At 36.4% G+C, this 18447-nt stretch overlaps 1 protein-coding gene across 3 annotated transcripts; it reads left to right on the forward strand.

Annotated features, from left to right (window-relative positions):
* The first annotated feature begins 1648 nt into the window (after window positions 1-1648).
* LOC102689984 (ADP-ribosyl cyclase/cyclic ADP-ribose hydrolase 1-like) lies at window positions 1649-18077 on the forward strand. 3 transcript variants are annotated; one of them, XM_015345048.2, is made up of 8 exons: window positions 1654-1995; window positions 2884-3013; window positions 8398-8533; window positions 10684-10766; window positions 12153-12226; window positions 15709-15795; window positions 16177-16260; window positions 16366-18077. In XM_015345048.2, the coding sequence occupies exons 1-8, from the start codon at window positions 1775-1777 to the stop codon at window positions 16424-16426; spliced, it is 876 nt and encodes a 291-aa protein (XP_015200534.1). In that variant the 5' UTR covers window positions 1654-1774; the 3' UTR covers window positions 16427-18077. The 3 variants fall into 3 exon arrangements, with proteins under 3 accessions (XP_015200535.1, XP_015200534.1, XP_015200536.1); XM_015345050.2 differs by having other exon boundaries at window positions 1660-1793; XM_015345049.2 differs by lacking the exon at window positions 16177-16260 and having other exon boundaries at window positions 1649-1995.
* Window positions 18078-18447: the final 370 nt, after the last annotated feature.

Below are 18447 nucleotides of genomic sequence, written 5' to 3' on the forward strand. Positions count from 1 at the left end.
CAAATCATAGAGTTTTGGGTGTTTTTCTTTGTTTTTCATACAGTATATAGTATATATAGAACAGTAAAAAAAATTGCCCTTTTGTGCTAGCATTTTGGGCCAGACAATGTCTACTTCCTAGTTGATTCTGTAAATTATTTTAAGAGTAAATGGGGAGGTATAGTCAAGCAATAAACAAGAAAGCAAGAAGATTTAAAGATTACAAATAAGTTTTACAGTATGCCATACAAGGGATGTTCTTCTCTATTTCAGATTTATTTAAATATGCCTGTAAAAGAGGATTCTGAAATATGCTAAATATTTTTGATTGCCTTTCACCACGAACTACTGACTGTTATTTCTGCTCGTCAAAAGAGATATTTTCCTTTTCTCATGCCTTCACTAGCTTACTAGTTTAGTATGGGCCTGTGTTTGGAGCTGTGTACTAACCATTGGATCATCACTAGTTACACTGTTTTCATCACTCATCACTTTTTTAGTTCATCCATCCATTTTTGATAAGATCACTTAATTGGCCGTATACAATTCCTTGTATTTTGGAATTTGTCATTTTCTACCTGCCTCTTCCAGTTCATGATTGTGGGGAGCAGGATCCCATCCTGGCAAGCAATAGACGCAAGGTAGGGTACACCATGGGTGGGACACCAGTCCATCACAGGGCACACACAGACACAGACTACAACACACTCACTGGATGTATATGCTTGACTGGGGAACAAGTGGTGCAAAGTTACCATCTGTGGGACTACAGTATGACTGAATGTCAGAGTCAGAATCCCCCCTAAAAGGAATTTTCCCAGAAGTCAATTAATTTACCAGTATGCTGTTAGACTGTATGAGGAAACCAAAGCAACCAGATAAAACCCACATAAAAACAGGAAGAACATACAAACTCCACACAGACAGTAATCCAGGGCCCCAGCACTGCAAAGCACCCATGCTAACCACTGCCCCATCATGCCCCCCTGTGCTGCTTTCAGTTTGAAGCAATTCACCCCACAATTTTAGAGGAAAACAAATCAAAAGTGTAAGTTGGAAATAGTGTATTGTATATGTATAATGTACATGGAAATAAAATTTAACGCAGATGATAAAATATCAACATAACACAACCACTAGGAACAGACATTAAGTCTGTTAGATAAACCGAGTTTTAATTGTTTTAACCGCTGCCTGACTTTATTCTCAATGTAACTTCTACTTTGACCTAATTTTAAAATGTTTTTGTGTAGCATAACATTCAGCTTTCTTTTTTACATTTTTGCTTTAGTATCCCGCATTGTAGTGGGTTCTGATTAATTAATAAATAATAAAATAACTAATACAAAAATAAGAACGTATTGTACGAAGAATGAGAGGTAATGTTAAATTTAATGTCAAATTTAAGATCCTTCTAACAAGATGAGATTTAAAGCATATTCAGAACCACTCAGGCAGTTTCAAGTATTTCTGTAATGCCGAAAACATGTTCTGAATTACAAAAGTATTTTTTTTTTCATTTTGGAATTATGGCAATGAACTGCGAAAAGCTGTACTAATTTGATAGTAAATTCCAATGTGTAAAATATTGCAGTAAGCAACCCCATGCACTGTAAAGAATTCCTCTCGCAACGAAGACTGTCAGCAGATTGTGGCGCTACTTTCTCTTTCATCTTTGACATTCAACTTTTTTATAGGCGTATCAGGTTCCCCTTGTTTTAAACGGTAGATAAGCCAGATTTTTACTTTGCTTACTTCATTGCCCCCATAGAGGTCTGTGATTGCAACGCTGTGAATGGGAACAGCTGAAAGGGGTATGGCGATGGAACGACAGGGTTGCTGTGCTATCCTAAACACAAAACGCGTTACAGTAATAATCTGTGTATTAATTCTTTTAACACTGGCCATTGCTGGTTTCGCCGTGTTAATTAGGACTACAGAAACTGGAGGAAGCCTTAAATATGTCTTTATTACAAGATGTAAAGAATATTTGGAAACGCATGACGAAGTTAGAGTGTAAGTAGTTTCACTTTATGAAAAATATATTTATTTATACAGTATATTCTGTGTTGTATGCAAAGTTCATAAGAATGCTTAACATTTCGAAGCGCGTTGAATTTAAATATATGACTAATAGATCATTTTTTTTAAATTAGTTCCAGCTTCATTCTGATTTTAATGTCTTATTAGCTTTGTTCTTAATATTTGTGTTTGTGGCGTCTTGGTTTAGTTAGGGGGCATATTTATTTGACTCTTTTACTGCTCTGTTTAGGATACTCCACACGTGCATTGTTCTGTCTATCCATTATCCATATAAAACAACTGGGCTCGGAAATCCCTCTTCGTTTCCAAGACAGTTTTGTAGTGTAATACTTAAGTACTGGATAAAGATTCAAATTCAAATTATACTTTGCTGAACAGATACAGTCTAGCCCTTTAAGATTTTGGAAACAGCTTAAACTTCAATAGTGATCCTACAAAATGTTATTATTAGTTTGATTTCATGCTTCTTCCGTTTAATGTCTTATGACGAATCAGTATAATTTTTTTTAAAACAAACACATCCCTATTTTACGATATGATGGTGAAAAAAAACGTAACAATTTATTTACCTAGATTTACAAATACCTTTCTGTGTGGTAATGAATGAAGAGTATTATTTATGTTTTAAAACTCATTTTATGAAAAATAAATTTATTGTTTGAGTACTATGGTTCATTAATTTGAATCACAACAATACGTTTAACACATTACAGTGCTTGTAGTAAGTAAAAAAAGTACTAATATACAGTTTGTATAAATGTGTTCTCTAAAACCTATGTTACATGTGTTTTTTGTAAAGAAAATCATTTTTAACTTATTTTATTGAAACACTTATGTTGCATATCTCCTATTCTCTTTAAGGGGTATTGACTGCAATGAAGTTTGGGATGCATTCCAGAGTTCATTTGTAGCCAAAGACCCATGTAAGATCTCAGTAGAGGCTTATGATGGTCTCATGAACACAGCAAAACAAAAGGTACCCTGCAATGAGGTAAGAATGCATTTAGTTGATTTTGTTAAAAAATGTCATCATTTAATACGCTTCTCAGTATTTGAAAAAATAAACCTCTTTAGTCTTAACAAGTACGGTAGAAACATTTTCAGCAGTTCACTTAATGTAGAACTTGAAGTGGTTTCTAAGGTACAGTATTTACCTTTCAGTCTTCTGTTGTCAAGTATTTAGGTGCTCAATTAACATACAAGTATTACATACATACAATTAACATGATATGGCCAGCAGCCATATCACCCTGCATCTCACAACTGGCAGCCCTCTGAAGCTAATCAGGTATGAGCCTGGTCAGTACCTGGATGGGAGACCTCCTGGGAAAATCTAAGGTTGCTGTTGGAAGTGGTGTTAGTGGGGCCAGCAGGGGGCCCTCACCCTGCAGTCCATGTGGGTCCTAATACCCCAGTATAGTGACGGGGACACTATAATTTATAATAATAATTGCTTACACTTATATAGCGCTTTTCTGGACACTCCACTCAAAGCACTTTACAGTTAATGGGGACTCCCCTCCACCACCACCAATGTGCAGCATCCACCTGGATGATGCGACGGCAGCCATAGTGCGCCAGAACGCTCACCACACACCACACTATACTGTAAACAGGTGCTGTCCTTCGGATGAGATGTAAAAACCAAGGTACTGACTCTCTGTGGTCATTAAAATTCCCAGGGTGTTTCTCAAAAAGAATAGGGGTGTAACCCTGGTGTCCTGGCCACGTTTCCCATTGGCCCTTACCAATTATGGCCTCCTAATAATCCCCAACTATGAATTGGCGTCATCACTCTGCTCTCCTCCCCACTAATAGCTGATGTGTGGTGAGCGTTCTGGCGCACTATGGCTGCCGTCGCATCATCCAGGTGGATACTGCACATTGGTGGTGGGAGGGGAGTCCCCATTACCTGTAAAAGCGTTTTGAGTGGAGTGTCCACAAAAGTGCTCTATAAGTGTAAGCAATTATTATTAATTATTATACACACCTAATCATTCACCCATGAATCGCAGTTGTGGAACTTGATGATTGCTGGGCCCATTACAATTTTTTTTTGTGGTTACTCTCCCCCACCTCCCCTGACATAACAACTTAGCAACACCATAATAAAATAAAGTAGCTTTCTCATTCATTTGAAATTCCCCCTCTAAGACAAAGTTGTTTTACACTCCGGATAGTCCTAGAGTCCTGTGATGTGGTATTTCTCTTTACCTTTCCAATTGTTAACCTTTCAGTAAGATTTCTTCTGTTGGGCCCATACTGTAAATGTAACCTGACTCCAGGTAAGTGCCAGAGATCACTGGTGTGGTGAATTGCTCATCATTTCATCATTGCTTTCCCAATCTCCACGCGAGAATTGCGCAAATGTTGGTAGCAAACATTGAGCTTGAGTTTACATTGGCTTTGTGAATGTCCTCTTTGTCAGTTGTGTCCCTGAAAAAGATCTCTATTTTAGTCATTCTGGTTGTCATCTCAGATGTATCTCTCTTTCATACTTCTTTGGCACAGTTAATGTAGTATGACTTTAGGTATTGTGGTGATGACCTGGGCTCGTTCTTAAAATTATCACTCACTTTGTTTTTGTTCTTCCTGTATTTTTCCCATAAAATTGTGTTTTCTACTTAGCATATTTAAATACCACAATCAATACATTTTCCTACATTTGCAACATTTTGCATGGTTGCACAATGCTAGTCTTGTGAGTTAAATAAGTTTGATAAGGAAGTTTTAAATACATTTTTACATTAACACAACAATCCCAGATATAAGCCTGACCTTAGCCAGATTGTATTAAAAAAACAATGCTTCAAGCAAATGACAAGACCATGACTAGAAGGTGCCAGTTAGGGAAGGAGACATTCAGTGTTAGTGGTATAAATACAAGTGAGCTAAATTCAGAGCACTAGGATGAGGGTGGTGCAGTGGTTAGCAGTGGTAACTTGCAGTGCTGGGGCCTTGGGTTCAATTCCAGACCTAGGGTTCTGTCTGTTTGGAGTTTGTATGTTCTTCCCATGTTCATGTGTGTTTCCTTCAGGTGCTCTAGTTTCTTACCAAGGTTCAAAAACATGCTGCTAGGTTAATTGACCACACCAAGATTTGCCCTGGCGTGAATAAGTGCTTGTTTCTATCTTTCCTGTGACGGACTGTCATCCTATACAGAGTGTAACCTGCCATGCACCTGTTGCTCGCCTAAATGGAATGAATTCTAGCTGCACTGCATACCTGACTTGGATGAAGGTTACAAAATAGGTGGATGGATGAAGTGATAATAGAATAATTCTTCTTAAACGTACAGTAATTAATTCAATATGTCATAGTATAAGTTAAAAGTGGGCCCATGTTTAGATGAGGGGTGGCGCACTTGTGGGCCTTAGTGCAGTTACCCAGTCAATACCACCGAAAGCTGTGCTAATCCATTCAAGTTTAGTGAGACTGGGAAGTAGCCACAGCTTAGCAGTTGCTTTTTTGGCCATAAGGAGAAACAATGTTTTTTTTATCAATTGCAACAGATCCTTTAATTTCTCAGATGGGTTATAAAATCTTGGTTACAAAATGATTGGTGATATTGCAAAACTACGAATTCTGAATTAAATACAAAACTTGCAATGTATGAACAAATAAGTACTGGTTGTACAGCAGACATTTAATTGTAGAAATGCTCCAGTGTGATCTGCATGCAGAGTTAACAAGTTTGTTGGCAAAACTGTCAAAGTCAAAGACGAGAACAATATTTCTGTTGGATTAAATGTGATGTATTCATTCACAAGCCAGCTCACTCTGCAACTCACAACTGGCAACCCACTAAAGCTAACCAGGTGTGAGCCTGGTCAGTACCTGCATGGGAGACCTCCTGGGAAAAACTAAGGTTGCTGCTGGAAGAGGTGTTAGTGGGGCCTGCAGGGGGCGCTCACCCTGCGGTCCATGTGGGTCCTGATGCCCCAATATAGTGATGGGGACACTAACGCTCACCACACACCACACTATACTGTCAACAGGTGCCGTCCTTCGGATGAGACATAAAACTGAGGTCCTGACTCTCTGTGGTCATTAAAAGTCCCAGGGCGTTTCTTGAAAAGAATAGGGGTGTAACCCCAGTGTCCTGGCCAAAAGTCCCATTGCCCCTTACCAATCATGGCCTCCTAAGAATCCCCATGTATGAATTGGAGTTCTGGCGCACTATGGCTGCCGTCGCATCATCCAGGTGGATGCTGCACATTGGTGGTGGTGGAAGGGAGTCCCCATTACCTGCATAGCGCTTTTAGTAGAGTGTCCAGAAAAGCGCTATATAAGTGTAAGCAATTATAATAATTATTATTATTACTCTGTTCTCCTCCCCACTGATAGCTGATGTGTGGTGAGCCAGTCTGTCTCTAATAAAAATAGATAAAGAGAACCCAATAAAAGAAATAACACACAAAAGGATATACTTTTTCATTTATTTATTGATCAAAATGAACAAACATTAAATGTCTTTGTCGGAAAAAGTATGTGAACCTATGCTTTCAGTAACGGTGTGACCCCCTTGAGCAGCAATGACTTCAACCAAACGTTTATGGTAACTGTTGATCAGTCCTGCACATTGTTTTGGAGGAATTTTGGCCTTACAGAACTGTCACGGATGTCGGAAGGGACCCATATGCATAGTGGCGGAACGGGGGGTTAGCCCAGGCTCATCAGTTCAGGAGTCGTATAGAACCAATGCCCTCAGGCAGTGGATGTGGGGGGACCTGGATGCTAGGCGGGTCTCAGGACATCCGAACGTCAATGCTGAGCGCATGAGAGTAAGTGACCCGGAAATATATAGCCCCAGAGAGAGAGACACCGGAGAGCAAAGCACAGGAAACAAGGGACAGGACAGAGTAGGAACGCCCTCTGGCTGCAGAGGGCGTGACAGCACCCCCCCTTCATGGGCGGCTCCTGACGCCCATACAAATTAGTGAGCTGCACAGCACTGGGGGGAGGAAAAACAGCCCCAAACCATGATACTGCCACCACCGTGTTTCACGGTTGGTATGAGGTTTTTATGTTGGAATGCAGTGTTTGGTTTTTCTCATTTAAGACAAAAAGTTATATTTTCGATTCATTCGTCCACAGAACATTCTTCCAGTAGTCTTCTGGCTCATCCAGGTGGTCTTTAGCAAACTTTAAATGAGCAGCAATGTTCTTCTTGGAGAGTAGTGGCTTCTTCCTTGCTATCCTCCCATGCACACTATTCTTGTTCAGTGTTTGCCTGATGCTGGACTCATGAACACTGACATTGCAAGAGAGTCCTGCAGTTCCTTAGATGTTACCCTGGGGTTCTTTTTGATCTCCCAGAATATTTTACACCTTGCTCTTGGAGTGATCTCCTGGAGAGAGTAACAATGGTGTTGAATTTTCTCCATTTGTACACTATATGCCTGACAGTGGATTGGTGAAGACCCAAAGTCTTTAGAAATCGTTTTGTAACCTTTTCCAGTCTGACGAGCATCGACAGCTCTTTTATGAGGTCCTAAGAAATCTCCTTTGACCGAGACATGGCATACGTTCACAAACCTGTGTAGTGAAGACTCAGGTTTATGTTTTTTAAATAGGGTAGGGCCACCCAAACACACACCTGATTGTCATCCCATTGATTGACACTCCTGATTAAAATGATCCCCTTAACTGAACTGATAATCCTAGAGGTTCATATACTTTTTCTGACAAAGACATTTAATTTTGGATAATTGTGATCAATAAATGAATGAAAAAGTACATCCTTTTGTGTGTTATTCTTTTTATTGTGTTCCTTCATTTATTTTTATGACTTAGATGATGATCTGATCACATTTAAGGTCAAATTTACGCAGAAATTCAGAAAATTCTAAAGGGTTTACAAACTTTCTAGCACCGTAAATGATTTGCTCATGTGAGAAAGCTCTAATATTTGGCCACAAGTTATTACATTAATTTACCTTTTAAAGATCACATATACTATATGCTTAAATAACCTTTCTACAAAAAGAAATGTTATTACTCTATAGTACACAAAAACAGATTTCTGAATGGACCTGTTCATTCACGGTGGCAGTTTAGGCAGAAAGTCTGAATTGTTGCTTCTTAAAAATCTCATTAGGAAGAAGACTAATGCTGTGTTTACTAAGCTCATAAAACATCAAAGACTTACTTTTGTCTTTTAATTTTCAGGGACTTTGCAGGGATATTGAAGTTATTGTATTAAAACGTGGTGAGAATTTGAAGGGAAACAATTTGTTTTTATTTGTTATTTAATCTAAATGTATACAATAGATGCTTGCAGTGTTCAAGACCATCTTGAACATGGAAAATGTGTGGGTTTCTGTGACCACAGGCCATTGGGACATTCTTGGAATTTCTGTATTTGTTTTCCAGATGGTGTTCTGGAGCAAAACCAAGCAGATGGCTCACAAGTTCACACAAGCTAAAAAATGCTTTATGACTCTTGAAGACACCTTACTTGGGTTTATTATGGATGGACTGACTTGGTGTGGCAGTCAAGATGGCAATGGTATAACTTGAAAGCGAAGTTATAATTTAAATCAAAATATTGTCTGCAATCAGTTTTACAGTATTGTATGATGTTATGGACAAAATTAAGAAATGGGTAGTAGGAAAATTACAAAGTGAAGAGCCTTATGATCAGTAGGAATACTAATTAAAAATTTCCCCCCAGACCTTTAGGAGTTAGTTAATTGTTAACGTCTACACAGTGTTCACTGTAAAAGAAATGTCTAAAGATTATTCATCACTGAACAAAGTAGAACATCCCTGGAGGGGTGTGAAGTTGTGAGTGGTACTGTATAGAAGGGGTTAGAACAGGGAGCAGCGTCAGTGTGATTAAAGAAACACGGTTTCTTTAATAATTACCTCATACTTACCTCACCTTGTGTTTGCCACATCCTGTCCTCTTTCTGTCATATCTACTTTTTCCTGTCTCCCGTCACACCTTTAAAAAATCTCCTGAGAAAATCTGAAGTTGTCTTAACTATGTTTTTCGGCATAGTTTTAAATTCCACTAGATCTTATGTTTACAGTACATGTACACTCCAAAAGCATCTGGAATATCAATTTTGTATGGAGATTATGGTCTGTTACTCCCTGTACATCTTGGGTATTCAACAAAATGTGTTGCAATTCTAATACATTGGTGATTAGCTCAGCTGGGAAGTAACCAGCTAATGTTACAATACATCTATCCTTTTATAGAACTTGATTGTACCTGTGAACTTGATTCATTTTGTATATCATTCTTATATATATATTTTATTTTCTGAAAAAAGCAGAATGAAGCAAAAGAACAGTACAACACAATTTATTTTAGGATACACTGCTTGAAAAATACAAAATGCTTGTATTCGGAAAAAATAGATTTAAATTGTCTCTGTTCACGAACATTTTTAGCTAATTAAAACCAAACTTGGTAATTATCAGGCAGGGGTAAATACAATTAAAATATGCTAAAGTGATATGTCTCTTTAACCAAAGAGTGATGTTTGACTACTACATTATTTTAAAAAAATTGTTTTAAATGGATTAGATTGTAAGTTTGTATGTTTGCAGGTATACTGTGCACAGTACAATTCTTTGTTGAATTGATTTAAGCACAACTTGTGGAGAACCCTGCTGCTTCTGAAAACGTAGTAATGAATTACCGTACATTATTAGCTCTAATTACAACAATTATTATTAATAATGTGTGATATAATTTACTGTAAGAACAGTTATATATTGAGTCTTTGCTTCTCTCTGATAGTTATTTTAAATTGAAACATAGCAGCCTTTTATAATAAAAAAGGCATTTCTTCCCTGTTACACGTTTTTGAAACAGGTATCCATTTATATAGTGTATACCTGTATATGTAACCAATATCTTACACGTACAGCAGAATTTTTTGATTGGACCAGTGATAGTGTGGGGAGCTGTGTGTGTTGGCAGAATGTAAAGGTTAATTTCATGCTGAAAATTAGAAAGGAGAAACAAAATTTTGGCTGTTGAACCTTCTTCAGGTGTGCACTATTTTAAAGGTACATGTAGTGTAGTTAATGTTGTTACACATTAGTTCAATACTGCATTTTTTCTAAGGCTGTTATTAGTGTCCTTGGCTCGAGGCAAACTACTTATTTTTATTAGTAGATTCTTCTTTCAAGTCTTTTCAACTTGAAGGGTAAACAACACTTGATTTGACCTACAAATGACAATCAGACATCAGCGATTGCTATGAAAACAAAAATTCATATACATTCATCTTTACAGCTTCCATTCATTTTATAGAAGCAAAAAAGCAATCAGGGATTAATTCCATGTTGAAACATAAAAAAAGAAACAAAATTTCAGCAGTAGATTCTTCTTCATCCTTTTTAGAGTGTTATTACATTGTTTTTGCTCTATCACAGCTTGCACATTAATACAGGTTTCCACTCAACTCTTTAAACTGTTGATACCTAACGGGATTTGCTACTAATATCATGATTGTATTTCATAATATTTCATATGAAATTAGTGAAGATAGAAATAATTCTTATGCATTATCTTATTTCAACAACTATCCTCCACCATCCATAATATTATGACCACATTGTTTTCCTGTAGCGTTTCCTAATAGTCAGCCTGTTTTGAAGATGCTTACAGTTACTTTTTAAAATTCGAATGTGTTGTAGATACATACACTTCTGGTTGTCCAAACTGGAATACATGTGAACAAAATCCTGTCAGATCATTTTGGAGCAGAGCTTCAGCACACGTAAGTACAAATAGATATTCCACAAACAACAAATGTGTAGAAAACACATTGTCTTGCATTTTATGGTTTATATTCTGTAAGTGAAGTATTTACATGAGTTATGAGTTAAAAAAATCAATATAAAGAAAAAGAAATGAAAAAGATATTAGTGGCTTGTAATGTGTGTTAGTGCAGAGTTTAAAGGGATTTCTTTATATTTACTTTTTAAATGTACTTTGGAATGTTGGGAAATTTGGCAGGAATGTTTTAAATATGGTGGGTCTTTGACTGTGTGCAGTGTTTAAAGACCAAACTGTAAGGAGTTCAGTAGCCAAGATCTGTGTCAGCACAGATCTGTTTTGATTAGGACCCCTGTGGTCCTAATTATTGTGCTGCTGCTCTGTTGCTGTATACAATTCCTATACTGTATATAATAGAAATCAATGGTAAAATAAGTATTGTAACAGTTTTTTATGTATACACGTACTGTAGCCATACTGCCACAATTACAAAAATACAATTCTGCACTCAGAAACACCCATGGGTGTTTTATGTTTATATGCAGGTTATTACTGGTGTATGAAATATTCCAGTCCCTTGCAATTTATGTCATTTTCTATTTTTAAATTGTAGTGTCTGAAAAAACACCCAAAGCTGAGCTTAATAAAACTGCTTTAAATTAATTTGGTTACCGACTTTTTATAAGATGTGTTGATGCAATTGAAGTTCCCAAGCACAAAGTTTCATTACCCCAAAATTTGCCACAATAAGAAGCACTCTGTCAATGACAAAAATGTTCACTTTCTGTTTAATGATGCTGGTAAATACTGTATATGCATGTATGTGTAGTAAATACCACCATGAAAACAAATCATTCACACCATTTTGTAATCAATCCCCCTGTGCAAATTAGCTACTGTATGCTGCTGATTTATAGGTGCATATACTCCTGAGTGTGGAAATTCAAGAATCGAAGAAACGCAGAGGTTTTAACATTTTATAATATCGCAATACAGTTAACCATGGTTTAAGGGGAAGTTGAAAAGTCTAGAAACAGGCACTATGATGTTGTGATGCAATGGTAGGAAGTTTCCATACTTCACCACTGCACACCAGGGAAGTATCTAACACAATTTTAATACGACTCTGTGAATCTCTGTTTTAGTTGTTCAATTAAGTGTATTAATTGAAGTTGTCAACTAAGGATTTCGTAAGTGTCATATTTTAGATGTATAACATTCTGGTATTTAAGCCGATACACTTGCTTCTTTCAAAAAAGGGCATGGATTCTTGATTATTAGCTTCAGAATGGTCTGGAAGGGAGGAACAGCATCCATATTTTTATGCTACTTTGCAAAGTAGTGAAATAGTGAAGTAGTAAAATGTGTATATTCTTCTATTTTGCAGTTTGCAGAGTCGGCATGTGGCAATGTCACAGCAATGCTGAACGGCTCTATCGATAAACCTTTTAGTGCAAAAAGGTACGTAGACACTTGATAATTATTTTTTATTCAATTCAACTTTATTGTCATTAAACTTACACAGGTGCATAGTATAATGAAAAGTGTTTCTCATTAGTCACTCAGGTGCAGTATATAAATAGGACAGAAGATAAGACAATAGACACACATTATATTAAATATAATATTATATTAATAACACATTAGCAATAACCGTATAATAACAACATAAATAGCATGTAATCAAGTAATCAAAACTGTGCAAAATTCCACAAACAGAGAAAATATAACAGCACAAAAACAGTGCAAGGTAATTCTTGGAACAGTGCAAAAATAGTATGGTTAAAAATTGTATGGTTAATTAATAAATATTAAATATTATTACAACCGGTACAGTTTTACTGGGCTATCGAGGGGACGGTACAATTTCAGCTTACATGTGTGTGTAGTGGTGTAGGAGTACAGTCATTGTGGGTACAGGAAGATGTTAGGAGAGATCATAATATGATGGGAGAGAGTGGGGGCGTCACGAACTTGACAGCTCTGGGGAAGAAGCTATTTTGGAGTCTAGTTGTGTGCGACTGGAGTGACCGGAACCTTCTGCCAGATGGTAGGGGAACAAACAAGTTATGACTGGGTGAGTGTGGTCAGACATACTTTTGGTGGCTTTTTTCAGACTCCTGGTGTTGTATATTTCCTGGATGGATGGTAAGGCACTGCCGATGATGTGTTGGGCAGTTTTGACCACCCGCTGTAGTGCCTTATGGTCAGATGCGGTGCAGTTGCTGTACCAGACTGTGATGCAGCTGGTCAGTATGCTCTCCACCATATATCTGTAGAATTTGGAAAGGATCTGTGGATGTAGGTGTATTTTCTTCAGCCTTCTCAGGAAGTACAACCGCTGTTGTGCCTTCTTGATGAGACTGGAGGTGTTCAGTGTCCATGTAAGGTCCTGAGAGATGTGAACACCTAGGAATTTGAAGTTATGCCCTGGTACCACCAGTCAAACTTTGGGCCCCAACATGGAATCCCACATTTGAAACTTTTAACTTTCATATAGAGAGTTAAACGCTGCATGTTTTAGAGAAATAGTTATTTATTTTTTATCCTTACTATGATTCATTTGTACTGATACCACTAATATTGAAAGTTTGTCCCACACATGGAACTTTTTAATTATTTTCTTGTCATTTAGTCGATGATTAAACAATCTGATTAATGTCAGAGCTAGATCTGGGGTTGGGCGCTTATATATAAAATGTTATTTAAACTTAATCAACCAATGTATGATTGACATGACTTCAAAGGTCTGTCTGAAGTATATTGCTGGTGATATTTAAATATACTAATTACAAAATAAAGCTTTATGGGGAAAAAGGAAGAACAAAAAAGGAAAGAGGTGGCAGATTTAAAAAAATTAACCATGTGTCATGATCACATTACGTTACCTATGCAACAGAAGTGTAAAAGTGGTATTCTCGAACGAAAAACCAAAGAGAGCCATTTGAGACAGCAATCAAACTGACTAAAATATACTTTTTTGGACTGCAACTGACAGTGTCAGAGCATGACCCCTATGTTAACTCTGGCTGAGCGCTTGCTCAGACACTCCGTGCAGACTTCCTGTAGAGGAAGGTTCCTGCGGAGGATACGGTGAGACACAGACTCATGAGGAGGAATTCACCTCACCTCGGTGGTCATCTCCAGCCACTAAATACAGTAGCAGTGAAATGGAGTCGGGTGATGTTTATTTAACTGATAAGACATTTTACTAAAAAATATTATTGATGGACATGTAAAGTCATGTGTAATATCAGAAGGCACTTGTAGGCCTTCCACCAGAGACATTAGCCAAGACAATTGTTTTTCTGTCCAGAGGATGAATTTCAAATGTGTTAGAAGGTAGCTTTATATTATTATGGCGTGCTATTGTGTTGCTAGGAGAAGGGACCTTTAATTTATTTTTTGCAATGTGGCCCATGATGGACTATCACTGCAACTGTTAGCTATTATTAATGTGGTGTGAAGTTACAGTAGGTACTGTATCTTCCAGCCACTACATACAGTAGCAGCAAAATGGAGTCAGGTGATGTTTATTTAACTGATAAGACATTTTACTAAAAAATATTATTACAGTAGAAGTTACAGTAGGTACTGTGATGCCAGGGGAAAAGTAGAAACCCACACAAACCATTGAAGCTGGCAGGGTGGCTGTGTGTGGTTAGAGTGGCCTCTGCTGGTAAGAAGCAGAAAAATAGGAGTTAAGTAAAAGTACTGCCTGCTTGTGAACTGGATCTGATAAGATTGTGAGCTTACTTCTACGGTAGCACTGTGACAATCTCAGTGTCACAGGTTTGTACACCAGAAAATTTACAGAAGGCAGCCTCTACAGCACTTCAAAGAGCATTCAAACGACAGAGACAAACAACCTATAGATGAACTAATTTTAACTTATTTCACCTGAACTTCATTTAGTCAGTGGCTGTTTTTTTTTAATCAAAAAGACAACTCTAGTTGCTTCTGTAGTTCACTGAGAGAGTGTTTTTCCAACACTGTGATGCCTGTGTTGGAAATAAGGAATCTGTAGCAATTTAAATTGTTTGACAAATATAGGAACTTGGTTTTTGCTTGTTTTTGACACCTTCTTGCCCCTGATCTTTACATATCCCTTTGATACATTATCTCCTTCTTTGTGAAACTAGGTGTTTCCCCATTACTAACGTGAAAGACTGTTCTTTTTATTTGTAATACAAGGTTTTCTCTTTTGTTAGAGCTTTACACTGCTTCTCAACATTAAATATTGATTTATGTATGGACTCTTTGGTATTTAAAAAGTACACATTTCTGTTTGTGCTGGAATGTTTTTTATGGAATTGAAACTTTGGTACAAAATGATCTGCCTAGAAAAACAATAAACAGGTTTAGGATCAAGTTGAATAAGTTTTTTTGAGCATATACATAATTTCATATACATATACATAAGGGACAAGAACATTCAAGAATTAGATACTTTGTGAAAGTTTGGAAAACTGAGAGATGTTTTGTTTGATATATATAATTTCTGTAATGATGGTGATTAGGAACAGCTGTGTGAGATTGACTTGTCATCATTATCCCTCCAAAACTTCTATTGAAATCTACAGTAAGAGGAGCAAGACTCTGTCCCTTTTATTTCATAGTGTATTATATTTTTATATAACTGAGCATGTATTTTAATATTTTATAATGGTAATGATTTATAATACTTGTTGCAAATACCTTTATGTTAAACAATTACATGCAGGAATAAATAAAGGAATTAGAACTATACCATTTCTAGTATGTATTTTGCCTAAAAATATTCTTCTTGGTAATTAGATCACGGGGCAACTGTACAAAATATTAAACCTTTTGTATTTTAAATTTCAATTTTCTCAATAGTGGTTCCATTGATTGTATTCATAGTATTATTCGGTTTATCAGTCCTTTATGTCTGTTTTTTTGTATGTGTTTTTTTCCAACAGTATATTTGGCAGCGTCGAAATCAAGAAGTTTAACCCAATGAAAATTAATTACGTGAATGTTGTACTGATTGGCAGGGAAAATTACCCGTAAGTAGTATAAACCTCTGTGTTTTGAATAGGTTCTTCATGAAAGAGTCAAGGTAAAATGGAAAATATTTGGAGTAAAATCTAGAGTATTATTTAAAGTAGGCATTCAGAATATTACTGCTAAATGGATTACTGTAGAGAATAATAATTGTTGAGAAAGTATGTATACTATTATACTTAGTATAATCAAATAATTACATTTCTTTTTAGTAATGTTGATTTCTGAAGAAAACAGCATGGTTCTACAGTATTGCAAAGTAATACTGCACATTACAGTATGTCTTACATGAAACAATGTGTTATACAAAGATTTAGAGGACAGGTTACTTAATTGAACTTCATCTTGAAATATAGGTTTTCTTATTTGTTTTTTTTCTGAAGGATGTCCTGTAAGAATGATTCTTTACAAGAATTAGAAAAGACTTTGATCCCTAAATTCAAATATACCTGTACAACAGTTCTGTTGTAAGTACTCGTTACTTTGTTATATCATTTAATTTGAACATCTTACAATACAAATGGCCCATTTGATTCTTTCAAGAAATTCTAACAATTTTTCTCATCTATCAGGTCAACAATCCTGAAGTGTTTGGAAGATCCCCAGAAACCATGTGGTCCTTGCTGGGATTAAAACATTTGCAGTCAAAAATGTGAATATTCAGAGACTCATCTGGTAAAGTCTTTTAAGTGGCCTTACAACCCACAGATGGGTGGTTCAAATCTAGACTGCGCCAGAAGTGCCAGTTTCATTTCAGCTAGTTGGAAACCTGCGAATGTGAATGTTGCGAATAAAAAGCAACTTATTTTCATCTGCTGTGCTTACACACAACCCATTTCAAGCAGTTCTTCTCACAAGACAATTTTATACACGATTTCTGTACATGATAAGTGGGCTCTTGGATGGAATTTTGTCAGCATAAAACAAAGTCAGAAATACTGACCTTGTAGGACTAGGGCTTCTCTTTCTCTTACTTTACGATTTACATTTGCTTATATTGTTTATTCCCCTGTACAATTCTGACTTTACATTACATTTTAAGTTACATTTAAGCCAATTCAATTATAAAAAGTATTAAATCATTTATCATAAAGTATGACGTATATACTGTATATAACATCAGTATTGATTTCTTAATACTGTACATATCAAGGGTTATAATTAATGATTTTATCACAACTGTTTTCTTAGAGGGTTTTTTAGACTGGTATAGATTTTTTTTAATATATATTTGACATAAAAATGGACAAATGGTAGAATTATTTTTCCACTCTTTTTATACTGTTCTTTGCCCTTTGTGCACTAAAAGAACATTTAGTATACGTTAGGGCATCTCTGGAGAATAACCAGAAGTATTAGTGATCCCATTTTATAAATTTTGAATGACTGTTGCACACAAACAGTGGAATTTGATTGCAATATCCACAGGTTTCCTTGCAGTTATGAATTCAAGAAATAACTTCCTTCTTCATGATTTACAGATAACTGATTTCAAACAACATGACATTTTTTGCCTGTTTGATTTTGGGGTAAATGGTCTTTGCTCATTTATATTTTTTGAAGTAGAAGTGGAGGACAAAGCTGGTATTTTTGACAAATAAATGATCAAAAGACAAATGATCTGTCATGTATACATACTGTACATACATGGGGTGGTGTGGTGGTCTGTGGCTAAGGATCTGCACCTGTGGCTGGAAGATTGCTGGTTCATATCCTGCGGCTGGCAAAGGAATCTGACTCCGTTGGACCCCTGAGCAAGGCACTTAACCCCAACTTCTCCAGGGGCGCCATATAAATGGCTAACTCTCGCTATGACCCCAAGCTTCTTTCCCTGTTTATGTGTCACGAATTCCTAATACAAAATGTGTGTGTGGCCAATAAAGCGATCTTATCTTATCTTATACAGGTGGGTTTCCTATTAGTAATCTTTAGATTTGAAAGAACATCTCTTTGTTATCATAGTGATCACATTTGTTGGTCTTGAAAAATGGTAATGCTGTTTGCCAAGAATAAAATGCAGGACTGCTGATCTCATTTGCACAACATGTAAGTGAAGGACTGCTGTATGTAAAACAAAGAGCAGCATCATACAAGTACCATCCCTGTCATACTGTACATCATTCCAGGGAATGTTGAATTTATCTAAACCTGTTCTTAGTTACTGCTCTGATCATTGTAATCTTTACTTCAGTTTTAGTTGTGAGAAATGTTTTTTTTCCCCAGCTTTGTTTCTTATACTGTGCATAATAAATGCAAAATGTGGGGAGGGATTTTTTAAAATGGGCTGCAACAAATGTAGTTTTTTCACTTGTGAAACTGTACATCTTAAGCAAGCAAGGGACTTACTGTAAACCAGTTTATGGTTATTAGTATTTCTTTTAAAACAACATATAATAATAATAATGGCCTATAATTATTAATATTTTTACAGTACACTAGGATAAATAGAAAAAATAAAAAGGAAGTGTTCCAAATATTCATCGCTGTCATGGGAATGTCTAACATCAGGATTGAATGGTGAACAAAGTAGAGAATTTTTCTCAAGGGTTTAAGTCAGGGGTGTCCAAGCCTGGTCATGTGCCCATTACTTTTCTAGCTTTAAAACACTTGAGGAAGACGGGAGAAGTTGTTGAAGTGGTCCTGTTAAGCCCATA

Source organism: Lepisosteus oculatus, chromosome 1 (assembly GCF_040954835.1).
Source record: "Lepisosteus oculatus isolate fLepOcu1 chromosome 1, fLepOcu1.hap2, whole genome shotgun sequence".
NCBI classification, from domain to species: Eukaryota; Metazoa; Chordata; class Actinopteri; order Semionotiformes; family Lepisosteidae; genus Lepisosteus; species Lepisosteus oculatus.